At 43.4% G+C, this 26457-nt stretch overlaps 1 protein-coding gene across 2 annotated transcripts in view; it reads right to left on the bottom strand.

The window, feature by feature from the left end:
* EPB41L4A (erythrocyte membrane protein band 4.1 like 4A) overlaps window positions 1-22484 on the bottom strand; it is a 327406-nt gene extending 304922 nt beyond the window's left edge. Inside the window, exon 1 of one of the 2 annotated variants that reach the window (XM_068247351.1) lies at window positions 22219-22484. In XM_068247351.1, the coding sequence (XP_068103452.1) occupies window positions 22219-22317 (99 nt within the window). In that variant the 5' untranslated portion in view covers window positions 22318-22484. The remainder of the gene's footprint in view (window positions 1-22218) is intronic. The other variant, XM_068247350.1, reaches the window with a different exon arrangement.
* Between the last annotated feature and the right edge of the window lie 3973 nt (window positions 22485-26457).

The raw sequence follows: 26457 nt of genomic DNA, 5'->3' as shown, positions 1-26457 counted from the left end.
ATCAAGCCTTAGCACTAAATTCACAATGAATAGGAAGGAATATAAAGGAAATACAAAGGAATAGGAAGGAAATGAATACCACCTTATTTTGTACACATTCAAAGTGCCCCACTGCAGCTTTGCAGGCTGCAAAAAGAATAGATCACCACAGTCCCACCACAGCAGTTATCATCATTGTCATGCTGATGGAGGCGGAGGCGGTACACAACTTGAAAGACAGGCGTGCAGGCGGAGTCTGCTGACCATGACACAGTTTGATTGACATGCATGCGGGCGGAGTCTGCCGTCCGACCAGAAAATGATGTATAAGCGCCGGGAGGAGTGAGCGACAGCCTGTGGGCAGAGTTTGCTGCCGTTAATACAAAATAGTCTTGCTTGAAGTGAGCCGCCCCAAGAGTCAGAGCCTACCGCACGTGACACATCGTGATTGACTGCCTGCTGAGCGGGCGGAGTCTGTCGCCCGCCCAGCTAGTGATGTAGAGGTACTGGGAGGAGACAGCCGCCGCTAGTGTGAGAGCCTGTGGGCAGAGTTTGCTATGCTGATTGGCTGCACACTAGTAGGCGAAAGTTGGGGGAGAGATTGCGCCGCTTCCATTAAGGCGACAAAGTACTGGCACTGAGTGGCCTCTAACCGCTGCTGCACTGAGCGGTAGCGGGAAATGCTGGGCTGACTGAAGAGGGGGATAAAAATCGCCGCTATGGCAATCACGGAATCGTCAATTCCGTGATCGCGATTTCGATCCAAAAACGGTTTATCGTTCAGGCCTACTTGACAGGCAACCTATTGGGCCAATCAAAGTGTGGGGATGTCTTTTAAAGTGATTGGACAAGCTGGGGCTCAGGGCAGGACGAGTGGAGCTCTCGTAATTTCCAATTAGCAGGCATATGTTCGTAGTGCTTGCTATGCTACTCTAATAAGGTGTGTTAACTCTGATAAGACATGTTAACTCTGATAAGGCATGCTATTTGTCTTAGTGAATCAAGCCCTATATATGTATTTTGTTGCATGGAAGGGGGGGAAATTAAAGAGCAATGAGGCACACAGAGACCTGGTTCCTAAATCCGAAAAAGAGGGACAGTTGGGATGTTGCACCAGGGACTGCATCAACTGGCAATCATCTGTACAGTTTATAGCAGTATCTACTGATAGCAAGATTGTCTGTATGAACTCTCGATGTATCATTGGTAGACATGCATTTCATGTCTATGTGTACTACATTGATGTCAGGAGAAGAATGATTCTGACTGTCTACTTACCAGACCACTGGATAACAACTATAGAAAAAAAATAAAAATTCTGAAACAGAAACAAATCATTTCAACATAACTGTGCAATGCTCTCACAAAGCATGAAGCACAAAGCTCCTTGGGAAATCAGTGTCACAAAGACAGGATGGGCTGAAAAATTTCAAACAGTTGTTTTCAACCTTTGCTGACACAACAGAGATAAGCTGTTACAGCGAAGCAATAACTGGCAATGTGCCCAACGCACTGAAGAGCAGTTGTGCATGTTGGATGAAAAGGACAAGGATTCATACATAGCCTTTCATTCTGTGTGCTTGCTGGAATATTCACCTTTAAAAGAGAAAGAGATCCTAGCACATTTTAGGAGATATAGGTCTGATGTACAGTAATCTTGTGTGTATTATATATCCTGTGTTGGTTTCATACAAGGATCCTGAACCAACCAACAGCTTGGAGAAATACAGGGCCCATAATTTGAATGTGATTCAAATGGTACTTTAATTAGAATTCATCATTCACATAAAGCTATAGCACGTCAGCAAACAGCACATTGGCATTATATGAACTGTTGCTACCATCAGGGCTGCCATTCCTTAATCACTTCCTCCTGGTGCTGAGCCTGAACAGCAGCTCCAGCATAACAGTTAAAGGAGGAAAGGCTTAGCAAGAGACCTGCCCACCAGTGATGCCATAGTGTAGCTATCCATTCCAGACATCTGGTTTGTCTGGTTTGAGCTTTTGTATACCTCAAAATAATAGGCTTAAAAACCATTTCTAGGTACAACAGTCCTATCCCTTAGCTCTCGGCACATACTGAACACATCCAAAAAGTGTTGGTCTTCTGGTGCGGTGCCTGCCCAGTATGTCCCAGCTCTTTAGTTTATCCCATCATCAATTCCTAACAATGTCCCATCTTCTTCAATGCATGCCCTACTCCCCCATTATAGGAATTTCCCTATTAGCATAGTCCCCAACCATCCCGTTTTCGTCGGGATTCTCCCGATTTTGGGGGGCTCTCCCGCTATCCCGGTATGAGCCCCCCAAGTCCCGGGCGGCTGTCAGTATTGACAGCCGCCCATAACAGGAGGGGAGCAGCGCAGTGGAGGGAAAGCTGTGGGCAGCGGCGGAGAAGGGGGCCATCTCCCCCCCTACCCTCACCTTAGGGTGCTCTGCCTCCCTCGCTCTCCCCTCCGAAACTAAGTGTGGCGGCGTTTGGCACTTGGCAGCGGGCGGGACTTACCTTCCGTGTCGCTCCAAGCGCCGGCCGGAAGTTCTGGTTCTGCAGCCGCTGCTCTGGTCTGGATCAGACCAGAGTAGTGGCAAATCATCCCGCGCCGGCGACGAGACGAGACCAGACGGGACAGAGTCACGGAAGGTAAGTTCCGCCCCTCTTCCAGCCACCGCACTTAGTTCCGGAGGGGACAGCGAGGGAGGGAGAGCACTCTAAGGTGAGGGAAGGGGGGGAGATGGCCCACCTTCTCCATCGCTGGTCACCGCTCTCCCTCTTCTCTGCGCTGCTCCCCTCCTGGGGGGGGGGGGGCCTGGCTACCTATTCTGGGCACATATACACCTGGCTACATATACACCTGCCTACATATACTGGGACATATAACCCTGACTACATATACTGGCTACATATACACTTGCCTATATACTGGGACATATACACCCTGGCTAAATATACTGGGCACATATCCCCCTGGCTACATATACTGGGCACATATACCTCTGTCTACATATACTGGGCACATATACCCCTGTCTATATATACTGGGACATATGCATCTGGCTACATATACTGGGCACATATACCCCTGCCTACATTTACTGGGACATATACCCCCTGACTACATATACTGGGCACAGATACCCCTGACTACATATACTGGGGACATATACCTCTGGCTACATATACTGGGCACATATATCCCTGGCTACATATACTGGGGACAACTGGCTGTTTGTATGAGGGATATATTTATTATAAAAATATAAGGGCATCAATATTAAAAAAAAAATCTTCAAAAATCTTTATTGTAGGCGTGACTTGGGGGTGTGGTTAGGGGTGTGGCCTGTGTCCCGATTTCTAATTTTAAAATGTTGGGAGGTATGCTATTAGAGTTCTCTTCTATAGTCCAGTGCAGTTCTCAGTACAGTGTATCCCATAGAACTCCCTTCATTACAATGCTCCTGTTGGAATTCTCTCATTCTTGTTCCCCTGCTAGCCCCCCACTCCCCTTCTTTATATTGTCCTTATAGATCTTGTGATGTGACCAAGTCCCGTTCCCTCTCAAAAAAAATGACCACACAGAACTGGGTATAATATTTGTAATACCGGTATATTAATTATGCATATCTATGTACCATTTTATGTATCCATATCAATCTGTTAACAAGTCCCCTTGTTTGATTCCTCTCCCCTCCCTTCATCCCGCCCAACCTATCCCACCACCCACCCCATTATCCTCCACTAGTCATTAGCACTCTCCTTTCTCCTTAACCTACCTCCTGAAACAATTATGCAATATTTTCAAATGCAACCACTATGCATCGTCTCCCTTCATCCAGCTCAACCTATCCCTCCCCCCATTACCCTCCAATATTCATTAGCACTCTCATTTCTCCATAACCTACCTCCTGCAAGAATTATTCACTATTTCAAATGCAAATGCACCTCACTCTCCTCTTGCATCTTTCTCCTCTGCCCCACCAACCAATAGCTCCTCCCCTCCAGGCGCAACAAGTATTCACTCAGTCATACCACTTCCCTGCCCCCCCCCTTCCTGAACAATACACACCTGTCCCTGCCCATCTTTTCAAGTGCACAATGCCATCCAATGTACCCATCATCTAAACCCCATGCCCTCCCTGCCCACCAAAATCCTGGGCACCATACGTACGGCCCCTATAGCTTTACAGTGCTAGGTGCCAATTGCATTGCATGCCATGCGATCCACTCAGCACGATCATATGATGTGCAACCTTTTAGGCTCATCACACAATACCCCAACCCTCAATTGCCTTCCTTATCATTAGTGTTCAATACACTTGTTAAACCTAAAAACTGCAGTTTGACATTTCCTTTTAATAACTTACAAAGAACCAGCAGCCCAACACTTTTATGACATTATCCCAATCCTGCACCTCTATCGGAATAGCTCCACCCTCCTCCCTAACCCATTGGTCTACACACCATCCACCTCTTGGGTCACGGGTCCAATAAGCCAAAAGGGAGGGAATTTCAAAAAACTATGTAAATGTTTGCATGTACTATATTATTAATCTAATCCATGCTTGATAAAGCAGGGGTGATCCCCTGGGAAAAGCATTGCAATAAACCTTCCTAACCGTACAAAACACAGTCTCGTTTATCATTGCAGCCAACCCCACTTTGCTTTACAGGTTGCGACTACTGTAAGGACACGCATAGCCAGGGAACCCAGCTTGTACCGACTGAGGGCACTCCCGCATAGATCGGAACTAATCTGACATTCACCTGTTCCAACATAGTGCACCCGAAACGACCTAGTGGAAACTATAACAAGCCAGGTCCCCGGCTTAAAGGTAACTCGATGTGAGAATAATATGGAGGCTGCCACATTTATTTCCTTTTAAGTAATACCAGTTGCCTGGCAGCCCTACTGGTCCTCTGCCTCTAATAATTTCAACCCTAGACCCTGAACAAGCATGCAGCAGGTCGGGGGTTTCTGACAATATTGTCAGAACTGACAAGATTAGCTGCATGCTAGTTTCTGGTGTAATTCATTTCACTACTGCAGCCAAATAGATCAGCAGGACTGCCAGGCAACTAGTATTGTTTAGAAGGCGTCCATATCACTCTCACCTCGGGTTCACTTTAAGAGGGACTCAAGCATAAACAGCCGGAAACCCATAAGGGTTCCCACAGCCTTCAAAATCAGGTGAGAATTTTCCATTTGGGCTTAGCCTACATCTGACTCCATTCACAAAGTGCACTCTCTCCTTTTCTGTCTTTTCACCCACCACTCTATATACACACCATGAACTGTATTACACGTTAAAATACAGTAATTGAACATTGGGGGGAGTCATGGAATCCAGTCTTTAATTACAGCAGAGTCCACAAACAGCATAACAAGTTGACCTTCACCGCTGTGAGTACTGCCAGCGATTTGTGCCGGTTTGGTTGAGACTCTTGGCTAGTTGCGATCCGGCGAACCGGGACTCCATTGTATGTGTTTTTCATTTCTTGATGCCATTAAGCTATACAAAAATGGATGTATAAGGGTGAGCTTTTTTTTGTTTGTTTAGCTGCCCATGATTACATTCACCTGCTTAAGTTTCGTTCTTTTCACCTATGTATAAAGTTTGGAATGGAATGGTGCGCTAATGAAGATAAATGTCAAAGTGCAATGAAAATGAATAATGAGACTGCTTAGAGAATCTTGATAAATAGGCAAGAGGTAAGTATTCAATATATCCACTGAAAAACAAAAAGACAAAATATTGATTTTGACCTTTCAAAACTGGTCCCAATAGACTGCATAAGTGTTGAATTACAATGCTTTACACATCTAATGACTTTCTCATACATCTGGGGTAAAGAGGAAAATAAAAAACTGGCACCCCTATTCATTTTGCTTTCTCTTGATGGAAAGTCCCAGGTGGGAGAGGCCATGCTGGTCTCATCTGTAAAGCCTCCAGAGAAATTACTAATCAAGTTTGGCAATGAGACATCAATTCCACACACTAGTTAATTTATGACTGGATTTGTGGAGGTCTTTGTTCCTGGCAAAGCCCAAATCAGCAGCCGCCTCACAGAGGAAACACAATGCACTTTCCCAGCAGCTGTTTTACTGAATTTGCATTTAAATAAATAAAAATAAAACAATACTGCATAGTTGACACAATGGCACAAGACACGCAGGCGTACCTACATGAAATCCACATAGCATTACTATATAACACACCTTTCAGGGCAACTGAACAGCATTATTTTTAGATTCTATTTACTCCACACTTGACTGTGTTTCTGAAAGACAAGTTCTGTCCAGAAGGAAATGCAATTTAAGATGTTATTAGCCTCACTAGCATGCTCTGCTCTGAGCTATGAGGGAAACTTAAGACTCATATTAAGACGGAGTCATTCCTAAGCGACAATGGGCCAGTGTGCACGTTTCTGCTCCGTTCTAGTTCAGTAAACAGAGATAAGAGCAGCAGAGCAAGCGCTAATAGGAAAGGTGTTTCAGGTCGGGTGTTTACATGGACACAGGGAACTGTAAAACATTAGCTAGGAAATTTGTGTTCCATTTAACTGGATGTTTTATTCTTCACAGTCCTCTAAAACTGTGCAGAAAATGCACCCTTCATCTACCAGCAGTAAGAGGGGACATTATCGGGGACTTACCAATACCACTTTCAAGCTCAACTAAATCTAAAATGAATCAAGGGGAAATTCTAAACACAATCATGTTGATTAGTTTCATTATAACCATTACCTTTGCGAGTGAACATTTACCACAGCAGCAGTGGAGTATTGTACCGTGTTAGCCATCAGTTAGGGCCCTTTTCCACTAGCGCGTTTGCGCTAGCTGAATCGCAAAATCGCAAACCGCTATCGATTTTACAATCGCTAGGGTTTGCTAAATAACATAGGAATCGCGGTAGGTTATTTCCACTACCGCGATTCGTTTTTGACACTGACGCGAACGCGCATCGGAACGATTATTGCCGCGATTTTGCTATGCAGTGCATAGCAAAATCGCGATCGCAAACGTCGGGTAATCGCCGGGAAATTTAGCACTTTTGCTGAATCGCAATCGCTAGCTTCTTTCTTTGAGTGAACTTTACAACCTGAAAAACTTTGTGTAGCTGTGCTTGCTGCTGCTGTGAATTTACTCATACCTTAGACCTCAGTCTAAAGAAAGTCTTCATCTAAGAGAAAGGCTAAGACCAAAACTTTAGACTAAACTTTAAAGAGCACCCGAGCCTCGGGTACACAGAATTAGATACTTTCCTAAAGAGAGGGAAGCCTCAGGATCCTATTGAGGCTTCCCTCCCTGCTCTGATGTCCCCCGTTGCTGAGCGTGGCCCGCGGAAGATTGGCGGCAATGCACTGTCACTAATGCTAACGAGGCCATGCAGCTCTTCCTGCTCCAGCGTGGCCGCACAATAGCCGACCAAGTCCACCCATACATGCGCAGCTACTGTATGGACCCGCTTCCGGAAGAAGAGCTGCGCAGCCCCAATGTGAAGGGGCCGCGCTATGCTATAGAGACCTATACAGTAGCGAGGGAAGCCTCAATAGGATCCTGAGGCTTCCCTCTTTTAAGGTATATATGTGGTTTTGATCCCAAGCTTCGGCTCAGGATCACTTAAGACCTAAACTTAAAGAGGAACTGTAACGACAAAACGTCCCCTGGGGGGTACTTACCTCGGGTGGGGGAAGCCTCCGGATCCTAATGAGGCTTCCCACACCGTCCTCCATCCGTCAGGGGTCTCGCTGCAGCCCTCCGTGCAACGGTGACGTAATATTTACCTTCCTGGCTCCTGCGCAGGCACTCTGACGGCTGTCGGCTCCGAAGTAGGCGGAAATACCCGATCGCCGTCGGGTCTGCTCTACTGCGCAGGCGCAAGTTTCCGGCGCCTGCGCAGTAGAGCGGACCCAACGGAGATCGGGTATTTCCGTCTATTTCCGTGCCGAAAGCCGCCACAGCGCCCCGGCTGGAGCCAGCAAAGGTAAACATTGAAGCTACAGTCGGCTCTGTCGCCGGCTGTTCGGAGGGCTGCAGCGAGACCCCCGTGGGACAGAGGACGGCGTGGGAAGCCTCATTAGGATCCGGAGGCTTCCCCCACCCGAGGTGAGTACCCCCCAGGGGAGGTTTTTGTTGTTACAGAGTCTCTTTAAAGGTTAACCTTAACTTCTTAAGACTTCTAGCTTTAGTCTTAGTCTAAGACTAATCTTAAGCCTCGTACGCACGCCTGACTTAAAGCAGACCTGAACTCAGGACTTCCTGAAAGATATGCAACAGCATAATAACCCTGCAGCTGATACAAATCCTGAAATAAATCTGCAGTGTATCTACTTCCAGCTTTCATGGAAGCAGACATATTGTTAACATTTTGTGCTTTCAAATCTCTGTCATGGCAGTCAACTGACACAGCTTCTCTGTTTTCCTTCTGTCCTGTGCAAAAGTTCAGGTCCACTTTAAGTCAGCCAATAACGACCAACACAGCCGACATTCAGGTGTGTGTGTACGGCCCTCCCTGACCACTAACCTGCGAGCGATCTGCCGGGTGCATCTACTCAAACCCTAATGACACCGATCACATTGTTCGCGCTGCTTCCCCAGCCGCTGCATGATGTCACACATGCATTGCTCGTCATATCTCCATCGCCCCCCGCATAGCAACACCGCATCATCAGCTACACAGCTGACACGCATGTGTGCAGCCCGACCCAGCGATGTCGCCCAGGGGGATCGGGTCCTGATGCCGGGTGACATGCATTGATAGGTGTACGCAGCCTTAGATTTTCCAGTCTGTCATTTCCTGTAGCCAGAGTCTTGGTCTTAAAACTGGTCAAATCTACTTCCTGTTAACCACAAAGTTCCACTTACTCATGTATACATGTGGGTGTATATTTACTATACCCCGGTAAACTTTGTGTGTGCAGGCCAAATGCACACCGCCACACCTGTCTTAAAGAGAATCTGTATTGTTAAAATCGCTCAAAAGTAAACATACCAGTGCGTTAGGGGACATCTCCTATTACCCTCTGACACAATTTCGCTGCTCCTCGCCGCATTAAAAGTGGTTAAAAACAGTTTTAAAAAGTTTGTTTGTAAACAAACAAAATGGCCACCAAAACAGGAAGTAGGTTGATGTACAGTATGTCCACACATAGAAAAATACATCCATACACAAGCAGGCTGTATGGATGTATTCCTTTTGAATCTCAAGAGATCATTTGTGTGTTTCTTTCCCCCATGCACTGAAGTTTCAGGCTGCTCTTTTCTTCCTGCAAACAGCTTTGCCCTTGTTTGTAAATCCTCAGTATGTGAAAGCCCAGCCAGCTCAGAGGACGATTTATCCAGCTTGTAAAAGATAGGAGAGAAGAGAGAAGCTGCTCTAATCTAAATAACACACAGGCAGTGTGCAGAGAGGGGCCTGGAAGGTTGAGTTCATAGCAGAGCCACAACACTGAAGAACTTGGCAGCCTTCCAGACACAGGCCGACAAGTCTGACAGGGGAAAGATACATTGATTTATTACAGAGACAGTGATAGTATAAAGAGCTGCAGTTAGCCAGAACACATTAGAATAGCTTTTGGAACTTGTAGGATGATAAAAAACAGGATGCAATTTTTGTTACGGAGTCTCTTTAAAGGTTTTATGGCAGGAGGCATATTTAGGTTTCTAAATGGTGTACAAGGCAGCCTGATAGACCACATTGGTGGAAGGGCCAGCCAATAGTCACATGACTAGAGGCTCTGATCCGAGGGGGGATCTATTCCATCCACATACTGCAAATAGCAGCAGAGCAGCACAAAATCTATTGAACATCAATCAAATCACAGAGCAGCACTGCTCAATGCAGTACAAGGCTATACGTTGTTGAACTACTACTATTACAATGGGGTGGACATGTTGGGTTCGATTTGATTTGGCTGGATGGTGTAATGGTTAAGGGCTCTGCCTCTGACACAGGAGACCAGGGTTTGAATCTCGACTTCTCCTGTTCAGTAAGCCAGCACCTATTCAGTAGGAGACCTTGAGCAAGAATCCCTAACACTGCTACTGCCTATAGAGCGCGTCCTAGTGGCTGCAGCTCTGGCGCTTTGAGTCCGCCAGGAGAAAAGCGCGATATAAATGTTTTGTGTTTGTTTTATTTCTGGCAGATTCTATCAGAGCAATCAAATCTGGGAACATTGGCCAGTGTATGGGCACCTTAACTGGCTTTACTCCAGTAAGTGGCCCTCCACTGTGATAGTGATACAGTATCAGATTGCTCAATGGCAGTCAGCTGAGTGCACCTCAAGCTGGGTGCTACTAACTTCAGCTGCTAAAAATGATGTAACTTTCCAGGTACTGATACTATGGCAACCATGGTCAAACATTTGTAGTCCTACAGAGAAAAAAAGTGATAAGATACCTTTATTATGTTAATATTGCGTGCCTATCCTATAGCATCCTCCTGTAAATCATCATAAGTAAACTTACATGCAAAAGAGCTGTAATCACCCTGTACACAGGAACACATGTGCAAGACCGTAGCAAGCTATTCTGCTTCCCCTGCGGGTGATTTCCACTCGCTGACACATACTTGTCAAACAACTCCTGAATATAATAAAACAGAAAGAGTCCAGGGAGGCGGGTTCTATTGTCTGACAGTCATGAGGAAATTACATCTAACACCAGCAGAAGCAAAACCATGCCAAAGGCCGCAGAGGTGTGAAGCATATGTCAAGACAAGCAGCCTTTCCCAAACGAGAAGTACCCTGATGTGTATAAATATTATCTCACCTGCTGCCGACAGCTTAGACAGCAGTTTAGGATGATTTTGCAAGCTGTGCTAAAAATGCAACCATCAATATCTTAAAGCCTTTATCTTCCCAAAATGTGTTATTTTCTGATTTACCTGCAATACTGCAGAAAATGACAGTGCTTGGAGCCCGGTAGGGATGGTAGGCAATAGGGAACACTTGTTGATTTTTTTGTTAGAGGAATGGCATAGATTGTAAGCAGCAACTGGCATATGACAAAAAATAAAAAAAATGTGTCACCCCAAGCAATAGATTCTGATTGTTTTGGGCGGCACTTTGAGAACAAGCCCTGTACAGGCATGCTGTTCGGCCAGCAGAGGACCTACCTCATAGGTATAGTACATTTAGGCACACATAGTGCATAGGAAATTTGTGTTGCATTTAACTGGAACACACATTTATCCCACAAATTACTTACACAAACAGTATATATAATATATATATATTATATATATATACATATACACACATATATATATATATATATACATATACACACATATATATATATATATATATATATATATATATATATATATATATATATATATATATATATATATATATATACATACACACACACACACACAGTGGGATGCGAAAGTTTGGGCAACTTTGTTAATCGTCATAATTTTCTTGTATAAATCGTTGGTTGTTACAATAAAAAAATGTCAGTTAAAGTGAACCTCCGGACTAAAAATCGACTCAGCAGCACTGAAAAGGCCTGGTGTTTCTTTAACAGTATCACCGCATCAGAACTTTGTTTCTCTTATCCAAGCCTCATTTTTAGCTGCACAGAAGAAAACTGCCCGGGCTTTTTTCCCCTTATGCTGTGCAAAGCATGATGGGATTTCTGATGTTGTTGCTCTCGTTCTGCTGTTTTGGTGCAAAATTTTTTTTTGTACATTTTGAATTTGACATTTGAAGCCTAGCGTGTGCCGCTGGGAGGGATAATCAGGACACAGGACAGTTGGAACTGTGTCTCCTGCTCCTTGTCACCTCCTTTCAACCAAAAACATGGCTGCCTCCATGACAAAGATGGCAGCCCCCATGAATCACAAACATTTGCCTGTTCTTTTAAAACAGGGTGGGTAAAAAATTATATTACCTATCTATTCTAATTAACATAACTCATGTAACTTAATGACAGTATGTTTGTTTAGGCTGAAGTTCCCCTTTAAATATATCCTATAGGAGACACACACAGTTATATTTGAGAAGTGAAATGAAGTTTATTGGGTTTACAGAAAGTGCGCAATAATTGTTTAAATAAAATTAGGCAGGTGCATAAATTTGGGCACTGTTGTCATTTTATTGATTCCAAAACCTTTAGAACTAATTATTGGAACTTTAAATTGGCTTGGTAAGCTCAGTGACCCCAGACCTACATACACAGGTGAATCCAATTATGAGAAGGAGTATTTAAAGGGTTCAATTGTAAGGTTCCCTCCTCTTTTCATTTTCTCTGAAGAGTAGCACCATGGGGGTCTCAAAACAACTCTCAAATGACCTGAAGACAAAGACTGTTCACCATCATGGTTTAGGGGAAGAATACAGAAAGCTGTCTCAGAGATTTCAGTTGTCTGTTTCCACAGTTAGGAACATATTGAGAAAATGGAAAACCACAGGCTCAGTTCAAGTTAAGGCTCGAAGTGGCAGACCAAGAAAAATCACGGATAGACAGAAGCGACGAATGGTGAGAACAGTCAGAGTCAACCCACAGACCAGCACCAAAGACCTACAACATCATCTTGCTGCAGATGGAGTCACTGTGCATCGTTCAACCATTCGGCGCACTTTACACCAGGAGATGATGTATGCGAGAGTGATGCAGAGGAAGCCTTTTCTCTGCCCACAGCACAAACATAGCCGCTTGAGGTATGCTAAAGCACATTTGGACAAGTCAGCTTCATTTTGGAATAAGGTGCTGTGGACTGATGAAACTAAAATTGAGATCTTTGGGCATAACAAGGGGCGTGGAGGAAAAATAACACAGCATTCCAAGAAAACACCTGCTATCTACAGTAAAATATGGTGGTGGTTCCATCATGCTCTGGGGCTGTGTGACCAGTGCAGGGACTATGAATCTTGTCAAAGTTGAGGGACGCATGGATTCCACTCAGTGTCAGCAGATTCCGGAGACCAATTTCCAGGAATCAGTGACAAAGCTGAAACTGCGCTGAGGCTGGATCTTTCAACAAGATAACGACCCTAAACACTGCTCAATATCCACTAAGGCAATCATGCAGAGGAACAAGTACAACATTCTGGAATGGCCATCTCAGTCCCCAGACCTGAATATAATTGAAAATCTGTGGTATGAGAGAGAAAGAGAGCTGTCCATGCTCGGAAGCCATCAAACCTGAATGAACTAGAGAGGTTTTGTAAAGAGTAATGGTCCAAAATACCTTCAACCGGAATCCAGACTCTCATTGGAACCTACAGGAAGCGTTTAGAGGCTGTAATTTCTGCAAAAAGAGGATCTACTAAATATTGATTTCATTTCTTTTTTTATGCACCAGCCTAATTTTGTTTAAACAATTATTGCACACTTTCTGTAATTCCAATAAACTTCATTTCACTTCTCAAATATCACTGTGGGTGTCTCCTATATGATATATTTAACTGACATTTATTGTAACAACCAACGATTTATACAGGAAAATCATGACGTTAACAAGGTTGCCCAAACTTTCGCATTCCACTGTATATATCTCAAAGTCCCCATTATACGGAACTCAGGCAACTGGAAATCTCAACTAACCGGCCATACCTGAGGGGATAACGAGGGCTTTTGGGGAGGGGGGGGGGGGTTGTTTCCGGCCTTAAAATACTCACTGAGCCTCCAGCAATGCCCTGTAGCTCTTAGCGGGCTCCTAACGGCTTCCGACATCCGTGCATGGCTCCAGGTGTCACGTGACACTCCAGGAGCCATGCACAAAGGATGTGGGAAAGCTGTGAGGAGCTATGGGGCTCGGTGAGTATTCTATCCTGAAGGAGGGGGAGGGGGGGAGTGCTTTTTCGGCTGGTTGCTCAATCCTGATACTAGGGACTCAGCTTTATGTACTGTATATAGTGAAAAGATGGGAAAAGTATGTTAGTTATGGTATGTAGTGCAAAAATATATATGGAATTGTGTTTTTGTTTTTTGTAGAATTATCTTAGTATGTAACTGTATTGTACTTGGTTTATTTATGTAATGAATAAACAGAAATCATTAAGTGTTTGTAGCAAAATAAAGTGTGGTGAATGCAGTGGTGTAGGCAGCAATGTGGTGTTCAGTGGTAATTGTAACAGTAAATGATGATGGCATGAGATATTGACCGATGTACAGAGATGGAAAATAGTGATGAATGTCAGAGTGGGAAATGTAGCTCTATGAAAATGCAAAGTGATCAAAAGTTGATTACTAAGTGCAAGGTTGCCTTGCGGGTGGGTTTAATAACCAACCAACTTTTTTTAGGACGTTTACAATCTTTTTTTTCCTGAAGTTGCAGCAATCTTGAACACAGGTGTGTGTTAAATCGAACAATTTCTTCAAAATAATATTAAAAAAAGAGAAATTGTAACTTATGCTGCCACCTTTACAGTAGAAAGAAAAATCATGGCAGATCTGACAGGTTTTGGACTAGTCCATCTCTTCATGGAAAATGCTCACATATGGTAATGCCTATACAACACAGTATACAGTATAATGAGCAGTGAAGCACTTGTTAGTCATCAGTAAATACAGTACTTTTAATCAGGATTATACCATCTACTGACTACCTACGTTCCATGTGTTATGTAAGTAGAGCAAGTATTTATCTACTTATATATGTGTTTGTTTGTTTTTCTGACACAGTATAACTGACAGCTCCTCTTTAAAGAGAACCTGAACTGAAAATAAAAAAGTCGAAATAACCATACACAGGTCATACTTACCTCTTGTGTAGTCTACTCCTCAATCTCTTTCTCCTCTCCTGCATCCTATTTGTCCACTGTGATCAATGGGATTCTCCGTCCTCCATTTTAAAAATAGCCATTACCCCATAACAGCTTCCTGGTCAGCACACTGTTAAACTGTAATATCACCCACTTGAGCCATAGGGAAACATGGACATTACCTTGCACATTCAGTTGTAACTGACAGCTGCTGATATATAACTGACAGCAACTGGTATATTTCAGCTCTGACAAAATATTGTCAGAACTGGAAGAGATCACGGTACAAAGGAAATGGTGAGCTTCTGAGAGGAACTGATGGTGAGGTAAGTATGTAATATTCATTTGCAGCTACGTCATGTGATTATTTTAAATAATTGTACTTGCTTCAGGTTCCCTTAAAGCAGGGGCGTAGCAATAGGGGTTGCAGAGGTAGCCACCACATCGGGGCCCTTGGGCCAGAGGGGCCCCAAAGGGCCCTCCCTCAACTACAGTATTAGCTCTTTATTGGTCCTGTGCTGGTAATAATGACTTCTATAGATACTTTGAATAGTGGTAATAATTAACAAACTGTTCCACATCCCCTTCTAGCACCTCAGACACTGTAGTTGCCATTGGCAGGTTTTGGTGCGTCATATCAATTGTTATGTATAGAGTGCATGGGGGGCACCAATGTAAAACTTGCATCGGGGCCCACAGCTCCTTAGCTACGCCTCTGCCTTTAAGGTAAGTATCTGATTTTGTGTACCCGAACTTCGGCTCGGGTACACTTTAAAGAAGTTTTTCTTCCACATTTTACATTTTCGGGACTGATCTCCTTTAAAGTGAACATCCGGACTAAAAATCGACTCAGCAGGACTGGAAAGGCCTGGTGTTTCTTTAACAGTTTCACAGCATCAGGACTTTGTTTCTCTTATACAAGTCTCATTTTTAGCTGCACAGAAGAAAACTGCCCGGGCTTTTTTCCCCTGATGCTGTGCAAAGCATGATGGGATTTCTGATTTTGTTGTTCTCATTGTGCTGTTTTGTGTAATTTTTTTTTTTTACAATTTGAATGTGATATTTGAAGCCCAGGGTGTGCAGCTGGGAGGGGTAATCAGGACACAGGACAGTTGGAACTGTGTCTCCTGCTCCTTGTCACCTCCTTTCAACCAAAAAGATGGCTGCCCCCATGACAAAGATGGCAGCCCCCATGAATCACAAACATGTGCCTGTTCTTTTAAAACAGGGTGGGTAAGGGTGGGTAAGAGATTATATTACCTATCTATTATAATTAACATAACTAATGTAACTTGATGACAGTATGTTTGTTTAGGCTGAAGTTCCCCTTTAAGTAAGTGGAGAGTATTTTAATATATATATTTTTTTAATACAGCTACTTTTTGACAATTGAATTGCACACTATACATTAATCCTTGTACACACTATATAACCCTCAGCTGAAGTGATCCTGTAGGCCGTCTTTGAAGCAGGTCCTTTCGACCCACGCTCTTCCCTGCGCTGAGCATGAACTGGGCACCACCATAGGTAAATGTTATGTCTATGGTTGTGCAGTATTGTAATTCGGAGGGGGAATAGTAATTAACGCTACTTGTAATTTGTGCGGCAGCAGGGTGAGCTGTCATGCGGTCCACCCTGTGCCAAAATGACGGGTGGCGAATATCCATGTCTTAGATGAAAATCTAATGTGTTAAGCTGTCTCACAATCAACAATGAATGAGAACATTGTAATCCCACCTGACCTCTCCAAAGAACAGCACATGCTGCTGTTTGTTTAAAAATAAGAACTGCTGTCTCTTGACTAGTCTGTATTGCTGAAGTACTGATAACAATCTGCACAGAGATGTAAAGCAGTGGAGAGGAACCATCTATCATGGAACAGGAAGGAGCACTATTCTTGCACACACTGTATTAGTAGAGTAACAACATTCACTGTACATTCCAGGGGGAAGGAGATGTGACAGCAACACGTGGCTGAAATCAATAATGCAAGTACACCGCATCACTGATCAGACCCCTGCTTCAAGCACACTCCACTGTAAATACACTCACACTTTAAAGAAAGCACTTCAATTGTTTCTTATGGATGAAATGATTACAGCCATGTTAGTACACCTGTGCAAGCAAAAAAAGGTTGAGTACAGAATGTGATAGGCCTTTTATTTACACTAAAGAATTGTGTTACATGATTAGTTTTCAGGAGTCCCTCTTTTCACCAGATCACCACTAAGTGCCCGGCGGATAGCTCAGAATCAGCCTTACACACGCGCTACTGTCACCTGAAAGTCCACCCAGCGGGAGGGTCTGACGGACCCGTCGTTGGCGGCTGTAGTGCGTGTGTACGCACCTTATGGCAGCGATACAGCCAAACATAGAGAAGAGTCCAGAACTTTGGAGCCGTGTGGGAAGCAGCACCAGTATAAACAGTGATAAGAGTTCAGGAATGCAGTGCTGAAGGTATAAGAGTTGGGCCACCTATAAAGACATGAGATAAGACCTTCAATAGCCCATATCAATGACCATAAAGAGAAACCCTAACCAAGAATTGAACTTCATTCCAATCAGTACCTTATACCCCCTCTTTCCCATATGGATCATCAGGGGGCTCTGTATGGCTAATATTGTGGTGAAACCCCTCCCACAGTGCGATGTCAGGACCATGGTCCTGACAGTTTCCTGTCTGTGAACCTCATTGCATTGTGGGGAATAGCTGTTTACAGCTGTTTCCAACTGCCAAAAAAATCAAGCAGCATTTCCTTCTACTGACATCACCTGCCAGCAGTAAAAATGTCACCATGTGATAAATGTCAGAATGTAAATCAGGAAGAGGAAAGATTTTACAATAGGCAAACACTGACTAAATCATTTATACATAATTATTGTAAAAATGAAGCACTTTTTTATTACATTTTTTTTCACTGGCGTTCTTCTTCAAGTGCCCAATGCAGCAATCAGTTTTAGTTCACATGTCTTTCTTTATTGTGCATATTTGCATATAGATGGCCCTTGAAAACCTTGAGGCTAGGAGCACACTAGGCAGTGCAAAAAAACATGCATTTTCCGCATTTTGTGTTTCTACATTTTTGGGTGCATTTTTTGTATGTGTTTGCATTTTTTCAATAGTTTCCCTATTTAATAAAAAAAAAAAACGCATTAAAAACACATGTAAAAACGCATTCCTCTGCATCTCCACTGAAATACATTATGTACGTTTCACACGCATTTGAGACATATGCAACAAGTTGTACATTTTTAAAAACGCACCTTGTAAAAGGCACATATATGCATTTTTTTATGCAGCCCATAGACTTTCATTATGTGCAAAAACGCATGCATTTTCCACAACGCTAGCGATCATGCCTAGTGAGCTCCCAACCTAACAGCTATTACTGTTGGTGTTCTTATCTGGGTTTCTGCATTGGGAAAGCCGGATCACCGGAGTTCAGCACCAAAGCTAGTGGAGAGGGTCACAGGGTTGCGGTCTGCTTCATGTGACTTTGATGATTCCTCCTTCCAAGCCGGAAGGATGCTCCAGAGGCTTCCTCAATTTGTACCACCCCTCTGCTACTGGCCGCGACCCTCTGCCTCTTCGTGGCCGTGCTCCCCTCGTGGCCAAACTGCGCAGGCACATGGACGGCCACACCTGCACAGTAGCACGGAGTCGCTTGGACACAGAATAAAAGGCCATGCACAAGCTCTTATCAGATATGTTCAGAGTGTCCGTGCGCATCGACAATGAGATTCAGGGGGAGATAGGAAGCTTATGGATTATCCAGAGGTAAGTAGCTAACTTTTTTATGGCATCCTCAGGTTTACTTTAAACATGTGTAATTCAATATCCATTAATTATATTCATATTTAATGGAAGTATTCTACAAGTTCTGACAAGCCTTTAGCCAACAGAGTAAAAGCCTAGCATGTCTTCTACATGATCCTTTAATTCAAGAAGCTAGTACAGTAAAATCCACAACTTCAAGGGACATGGCCAAGCACTTTACTACAGTATATCAAAAGTTTACTACATACATCATTTATACAGGCACATGGCCAGGACCTGGGGACTGAGTTTACTATAACCAGAGGTTTACTATATCAGAGTGCATAACTATAATTTGTACATTTCTGCAGCTCAATAAATGTACACTTGTATAAGCCCCATAGTGTGCAGCAAATATATTCCATAAAAAACCTACAACCCTTCAAAATTGGAAAATTCTAAGGATTAGCTTTGCAACTAAGGGTGGCCATACACTGACTGAACTATGTCCGATAGACGTTCTGATCAATTTTTTTTCCAATCAGAAAGTATAATTGATCCGAGCTCTACACACTGGAATCAATTTCTGATAGATAAACAATTGTCCATCAAACTGATCAGGAAGTGAAACCTCGTGCAACCTCTTCTCCCCTTCACCAAGCTGATGATGCGCCCGTTCAGAAAATCTAAAGCTGGGATCACACCTGAACCCACGATATCGCAGGTGAAACACAAGTAATGCTTTACTACAGTGTCGTTATCTGCAATTCTGTACAGCACTGAAAAAAAAAGTTACAACTTACACTACTTTTTTTGCATGCAATGATTCCTCATTGAATTTCACTGGCTACTGTAAAAAACAAAATCTACATTCAATCGCAAACAAATGCACATATCTTGCAGGAAAACACTTGCAAGGAGTTGTCTAAAGCTGAGTACCAATGGCCAGACGGATCAGGGATCTTTGCTAATGAACAAGTAGTAGTATCCGTTGTATACTATCCTTTATACGATAGATGCAAACCTCAAGGAAATCAATGAGGATTGGAACAATCCTCCATAATTCAATCCAACATGGCAATTGTTCAAAAACAAATGGATTGCGCAAAGGTTTTGTACATTGTTTAATGAATTTTCATTAAACTATGTTGCGTAATCATTAAAAAAAAAGAAAACCGTTTGTCATGAAAAATCGTTTGCAATAATCGCGTTGTGGGTATGGGCCTTAAGGTTCCAACAGACACAAATGTGAGCCATCCCGGAATCAATCTTGTTTTGATAAAAATGTAGCTGAAATGCACTCTAATCTTCAAGTTTTATTTTCATTATTTGGTAGGCATCTATTGGGTTGCATTGAGGGAACATACAAATTTTGAATTGATTTACAATTGATTCAATAAAAGAATCAGATCTTTTGGTCGGCTGAGGTCCAAAACTGATCAGTGTACGGCCACCCTAAGAAACTCCCCAGCAAACCATACAATATTCAACCACAGATCCCATAAACACATTTACACAACTTGTGGTCCTTAGGCCTCTTGCACACCACATGCGATTCCGATTTGCGATATTGACTGGATTTTACATGCGATTCCGATTTGCAATTTGAAATTGGTACTGCATGCTGCTTTTTTCTTCTTGTGTTTCTAGCATTCATGGAAAATCGGAATCGCAAATCGGAATGGGAAATCGGATTTGTGATTTGCAGTGTGGAAGAGGCCTAAATGGCTGTTCTCAACAAAATCAGAGTAATGAGCTACAAACTTGCTTCATTACCCAGAAAACTAGCAACAGCTAAAAGATACATTTAGCTTCTATCTGTAAGGAAACAATGTATTTATTGTTTCTAATATGAGGAAAGGAACTCACAAGAACATCTTTGAAATGTATACATCATACTGATATCACACCGCTACAACGGCACATAGAAGGTAATGTCACATGGCTAAAACAGGACTATCTGCCCACTTAGAATGAACCAAAAGGCAAACAAACCAAATACCAGTAGATTACAGACTTCCAGACCTTATGTGAAGACTTTCCACATGAAGATAAGTACACACTTGTGATTACTGTCGCCCATCATGGGACTGAGAAGCAATCCCTCGGGTGACAAATCGGGGACTGATGCAGTACAGATGCATTGCTAGCCTGTAGGCTAGTGATGCATTTTATAGCTATGGAGGGGAACAGAGGGACGATCATCAGTGCAAGGACAGAGGAGAGTGAACATAACATTGTCGTACCCCGCATCAAAATGTGTGGTGCAACCATGGAGTGAAGCATACAGTACAATGGGCAGCATGGTGGATTGGCGTAGTGGATAGAACTTTTGCCTTGCAGCACTGGGTCCCTGGTTTGAATCCCAGCCCGGGTACTATGCGCATGGAGTTATTCTCCCCATGTCTCCCTGGGTTTCTTCTGGGCACTCAAGTTTCCTCCCACAACCCAAAAAAACATACAGATAAGTTAATTGGCTTCCCCTAAAAAAGTGTCCAATGACTACGATGGACACATGACTATGGTAGGGATTAGATTGAGAGCTCCTCTGAGGGACAGTTTGTGACATGACTATATACTCTGTGCACTTGCTGCTGAAGATGGCACTATATAAATACTAAATAATAATAACAATGTAAGTATGCTTCATTGCCACGGTAAACGCACGTGTTGTCCGGTTCATGTACAGAAGTCTGTGCATTATTGCATCGAAACCCCATAGGAACATCAATGATATTCTCTGTTGTGACACAGACTTTGTGAGATAGGAGCCTAAATAGATTGACAGCTCGTATACCTACATTGGTCCAACACCACAGTGTTCATGGAAACCTTTTACCACTTCATATGAGACAATTTCAAGAGCTATCTGCACCAATACTAGGAGCATAGCTTTAGTCAAGGAGGCTTCAAGGCTTTAATTGGAGCAAAATAGGTGGTGGTGGGGGGGTATCTTTTAACTGTCAGTTTTGCATTTTCCTCACCCTGTGTCTTGTGGGGTGCAGGATGTGGGGTTCGTATTTGTGGTGAGCATGTCAAATTTCTTCTGTACACTCCGCTTCCATAGTATGGAATTCCACATGTGCTGGAAGTGTCATCACTGGTCACAAGACCCTACAGGAGATATATAGGTATGTGCTGTATTCGGTAGTCTTCTGTCATACACAGATTTTGATAACGGCTCTCTATGGATGGAGAAACAACTAGCCTCTTTGCCTTTACCCCCTGTCCTATGTCAATGGACAGTTCTGCCATATCCTTTTCTATCCATTGAAAAAGGTGCTCACATGTATCAAGTGCTGGGGTCCCCCATCAACAAGGGCCCCATTGAATGTCCTTACACCTCTAAGCAGTGACAAAGGCTAAACAAAGCAAATGACATACCATGCAGTCATCACAGCACTATTTTCCTGGGTGTCATTTCAGTAAAATAAAGCTTTTCTCAGCTTTTGGCTAAACAATACACAATACAGAGAGAAGGTGTGGGGTGATGTCAGAGATCTGTTGCAGCATGAACGCCTACATTCATATAATGCTATATGAAGGACAACTTTTTAGAGTGGAGTGCTGGGCGTGCACTGCCATTGTCTGCTCTGCCAGAACTTGTGAGCCATTCTAGCGAGTGTCTGGCAGAAGAGAAGGCGTGATGATGTGACAGCTACAAGGGAGGCTCGCATTGTTCTGCTGCTGCTGATGATGATCCCCAGCAAGCTCCCCGGGACCACAGCACAGAACAAAGCCCCGAGCCTGCTGCTGCTGCTGCTCTTACCTTCACGCCATGCTGCTGGCTGGTCAGGGGCAACTTGGACTCATCCAGCAACAAAACTTCACAATAAAATTCCTCCGGCACTGCGCAGAAACAACCCATCACTGGTCAGCCGGGAGGCGCCGCGCTGGGAGGGACAGCAGGTGCTCAGTCAGATGGATGGAGCCCCCCTGCGCTGCCCCGCCGGGCACTGAGCATGTTCCCCAGTCCGCACAGCGTACGCTAGGGTTGCCAAGGCTATACAACCAACCTATGGAATAAAGACGGGGGGGTGGGGCCGCTCTGCTGAGACGAGGGCTGAGTCTTTCCAGGGTTTCCACTGTCTCCCCTGTGATTGGACGTTACCTTCCTATAGAGGGATGTAGCAGGTGGCATGACTTGTGTACCCTCTGCTGGATGAAATGAGGTACTGCACACAGGAAAGGAAAAGCCAAGGCATTCTCGGATTCCTTTACTGTATATTATTGATTTGTATTTATACTGTGCTGACATCTTCCTCAGCATTTTAGCATCATTTTCTTGTGAATGGAAAGAAAGAAAAGTAAGGAAAGTGTTTGCAAATGTTCATAAGCGGCTCACATATTGAATTATATCCTCCACCATTTCTTTCTGTGTAAAATGTATGTGAATTTTTGTATTTCATATGTGGAGCCATGCAAGATTCAGATGTGAACGTGAGCATAATGCAATAAAAATGCAGCAGACTGTCCGAGAGGTGAGAGACAACACCTATCCGACTTCGGTTACACGCAGGCCTTTAGTGTGCAAGGTATTGGAGCTGAATGCAGGGTGAGCAAATCAACTTCCAGGCCTAGACAGGGATACAGAATAGCAGAGTCCAGAAACAGTCCAAGATCATACACGGGTAAACAGAGATATCACAGTACAGGAGGGCTAGGCAGAAGAGAGGTCAAGAACGGATCCAAGGTCAAACCAGGCAGCAAACAGTTGTAACGATAATCCAGGCAATAGGTCGGTTCAGGAAGCAGACAAGGGAGGTCCAGTAAACGAGCAGAGGTCAAAGTCCAGATAATCCAATATAATAACAGCAGGTAACCAGAGCCCCCAGCAACCAGCAAGCTAGAGCTATTGCGGGCAACATGCTACTGTCACACCAAGGTTTAAATACTGACAGCATCCAATCAGTGGCCGGCCACATGCACACAACAGCCAATCACACAGAGGCATTAATCCTGTTAAAGGGCCTGTTTCCACTACACTCAGATTGGATGCAGAAAAACTGACTCCAATGAATGCCTATGGGAAAATCTGCATCAGAAAAATCGCGTTTCGTGGAAACAGGCCCATAGGCATTCATTGGAGCCAGTTTTTCTGCATCCGATTTTCATTCGATTTGATAAAAATGATCATAGATTCCTCTCTCTGGATGTGAATGTCACAAGCCTGATTGAAGGTATACTAGTATACTTCAGCTTTTTCAATGTTATTATTGCATGTACTTCTTTAACCACTTCAGCCCTCAGTCGTTTTCACTTTATGCATCCGAGCAATGTTCACCTCTCATTCATTAGCCTATAACTTTATCACTACTTATCACAATGAACTGATCTACATCTTGTTTTTTCCACCACCAATTAGGCTTTCTTTGGGTGGTACATTTTGCTAAGAGCTACCTTACTGTAAATGCATTTTAACAGTAAGAATAAGAAAAAAAGGAAAAAAAATCATTATTTCTCAGTTTTCGACCATTATAGTTTTAAAATAATACATGCCTCCATAATTAAAACCCACGTATTGTATTTGCCCATTTGTCCCGGTTATTACACCGTTTAAATTATGTCCCTATCACAATGTATGGCGACAATATTTTATTTGGAAATAAAAGTGCATTTTTTCCGTTTTGCATCCATCACTATTTACAAGCTTATAATAAAAAAAGAATATAAATATTTCATCTTTACATTGATATTTAAAAAGTTTGGACCCTTATGTAAATATTTATGTATTTTTTTTTATTGCAATGTTGTTGTTTTTTTATTATTATTAAACATTTTATTTGGGTATTTTTGGGAGGGTGGGAGGTAAATAGTATTTTTTTTAATGTAAATATATGTTTATTTAATTTTTTTTTTAATGTAGATGTAGATTTACTTTTTGGCCACAAGATGGCAACCTTAGGTTTGTTTACATGACGTCACTCTAAGCGTAACATGTATGCTTACAGGGACGTAGAGGGACGTAGGAGGCAGAAAAAGCAAGGCTTCCGAGAGAAGCTGCCGCTTTTTCTGCGGGGGAGAGGAATCAGTAATTGGGATTCATTGATTCCTGGGCTATTGATCCACGGCCGGGAGCGCACGTGCATGCGCACGATCAGCCGTGGGAGTGCACATGGCCTTCTGGACGTAGCTCTATGTCCAGGAGGAGAACATGGTTAAGAAAAATAATACCCCTTGTTGTGGGTAACATCATTTCAAGTACCCCTGATACATGCAGTGTATATACAGTATTTCTGCGCCTTTGATATAGTTGACCATGACATCTTGATAAGCAGGCTACAGGAGTCCTGCAGCATTGATGGCTTAGTTCTTCAGTGGTTCCAATCCTTCTTGAGTGGTAGAACCCAAAAAGTGTCTATGGGGCCCTTCCTGTCCACCTCTGTACCAGTTACGTATGGGGTGCCCCAAGGCTCAATCCTTTCTCCCCTGCTTTTCACAATTTACATGTTACCGCTTAGAAAACTAATCCAAAAACATGGCCTGACATACCACTCCTATGCTGATGACACCCAACTATATCTTTCCTTCAAGCCTGGTGTGACAGACCCAAATCCAACTATAACCTGCTTAGGTGAACTACAGCAATGGATGAGTGACAACTGGCTGAAACTAAATGCAGACAAAACTGAAGTCCTTCTGATTGGAGGGTAGCGCATGACAACAAAACAACGTAACTTGCAGTCTTCACCACTGGGAATAGGAGGCACGGATCTACACAGCTCTGATCATGTGCATAGCCTGGGAGTTATAATTGATGGGGATTTCAACTTCAGAACTCATATCTCTGCTGTGGTGAAATCATCCTATTTTCACCTGAAGAACATCGCAAAAAAAGGACTTGTACCGCCTAATGCTGATACAGAATACTGCTGCCAGACTGTTAACCAACCAACCCCATCACTGCCACATAACGCCAGTCCTGCAATCCCTTCACTGGCTACCTATAAAATGGATGGTCCTATTCAAGATCGGCCTACTGACATTTAAATCACTAAATAATCTGGGCCCTGGATACATGAAAGAAATGTTACAGCTGCGCAGCAATCCCCGCATTCTCAGATCCACAGGTTCTAATAATCTAGTCATACCCAGAGTCCACTTAGAAACTTTTGGTGCCAGAGCCTTCTGTCATGCTGCTCCTACGTTTTAGAACTCCTTACCTCAGCAGATCAGGACAGCCCCATCCCTGGACGTGTTTAAGGCTGCTTTCACAGTGGGACGTTACAGGCGCACGTTAGAGCAGCCTGTAATGCAGCCCAACTCACAGCACTGAAAAATCAATGGGCTGTTCACAGTGCACAGTGCCCACATTGCGTTGGAGTATAACGCTGCACGGTAAATGAAAGTGCAGCGTGCTGTGCGTTATACTCCTATGTGGCTGCGTTCAAATGCTTGCTCAGTACTGTTTGTTTTTTTTAATTTGCCACATGCGCCGTTTTCGTACGATAGTATGCGTCCAAAAAGTACGCATCACGGACACATCAAGAGACGCATAACGCGGCTCTATATAACGTCCAACTTCAAAGCTCACATGCGTTGTGTTAGGGGCACGTTATGTGACCTTACCGTCGCATCTAACGCAACGTCTTAGTGGGAAAGAGCCCTAAATCCAGACTGAAAACCCACCTGCTCAGTTTGGCATTTGAAGAAATATAACTTTTGTTGTGTGAATACTTCATCCTATTACCAATTACTGAATCTGAGAGAGCCTAAACAAAGCGAGTCCTATGGGAGAAAAGCTATAGAAATGTTATTGTATTGTATTGTATTGTATTTATTTGAATAACAGAAGAACTAGATAGCTCCAAATAAAATCCAGTTGAGTGTGAGCTCTACCACCTTAACCCACATGTTAAAGAACTCACCAGAGTCTCTCTGGCATAAACCATATTCAATAAGCACAGAAAGAATACACTGAAAATGCTAGTCTCTGTACATGGAGAGCTGTCATCAATATGTCAGGTAGAGATGGCCCGAACCTCCGATTTTCGGTTCGTGAACCTCC

This window comes from Hyperolius riggenbachi, chromosome 1 (assembly GCF_040937935.1).
Source record: "Hyperolius riggenbachi isolate aHypRig1 chromosome 1, aHypRig1.pri, whole genome shotgun sequence".
NCBI classification, from domain to species: Eukaryota; Metazoa; Chordata; class Amphibia; order Anura; family Hyperoliidae; genus Hyperolius; species Hyperolius riggenbachi.
Note: the sequence above shows the minus strand (reverse complement) of the source record. Positions and strands in the feature narration are given on the sequence as shown.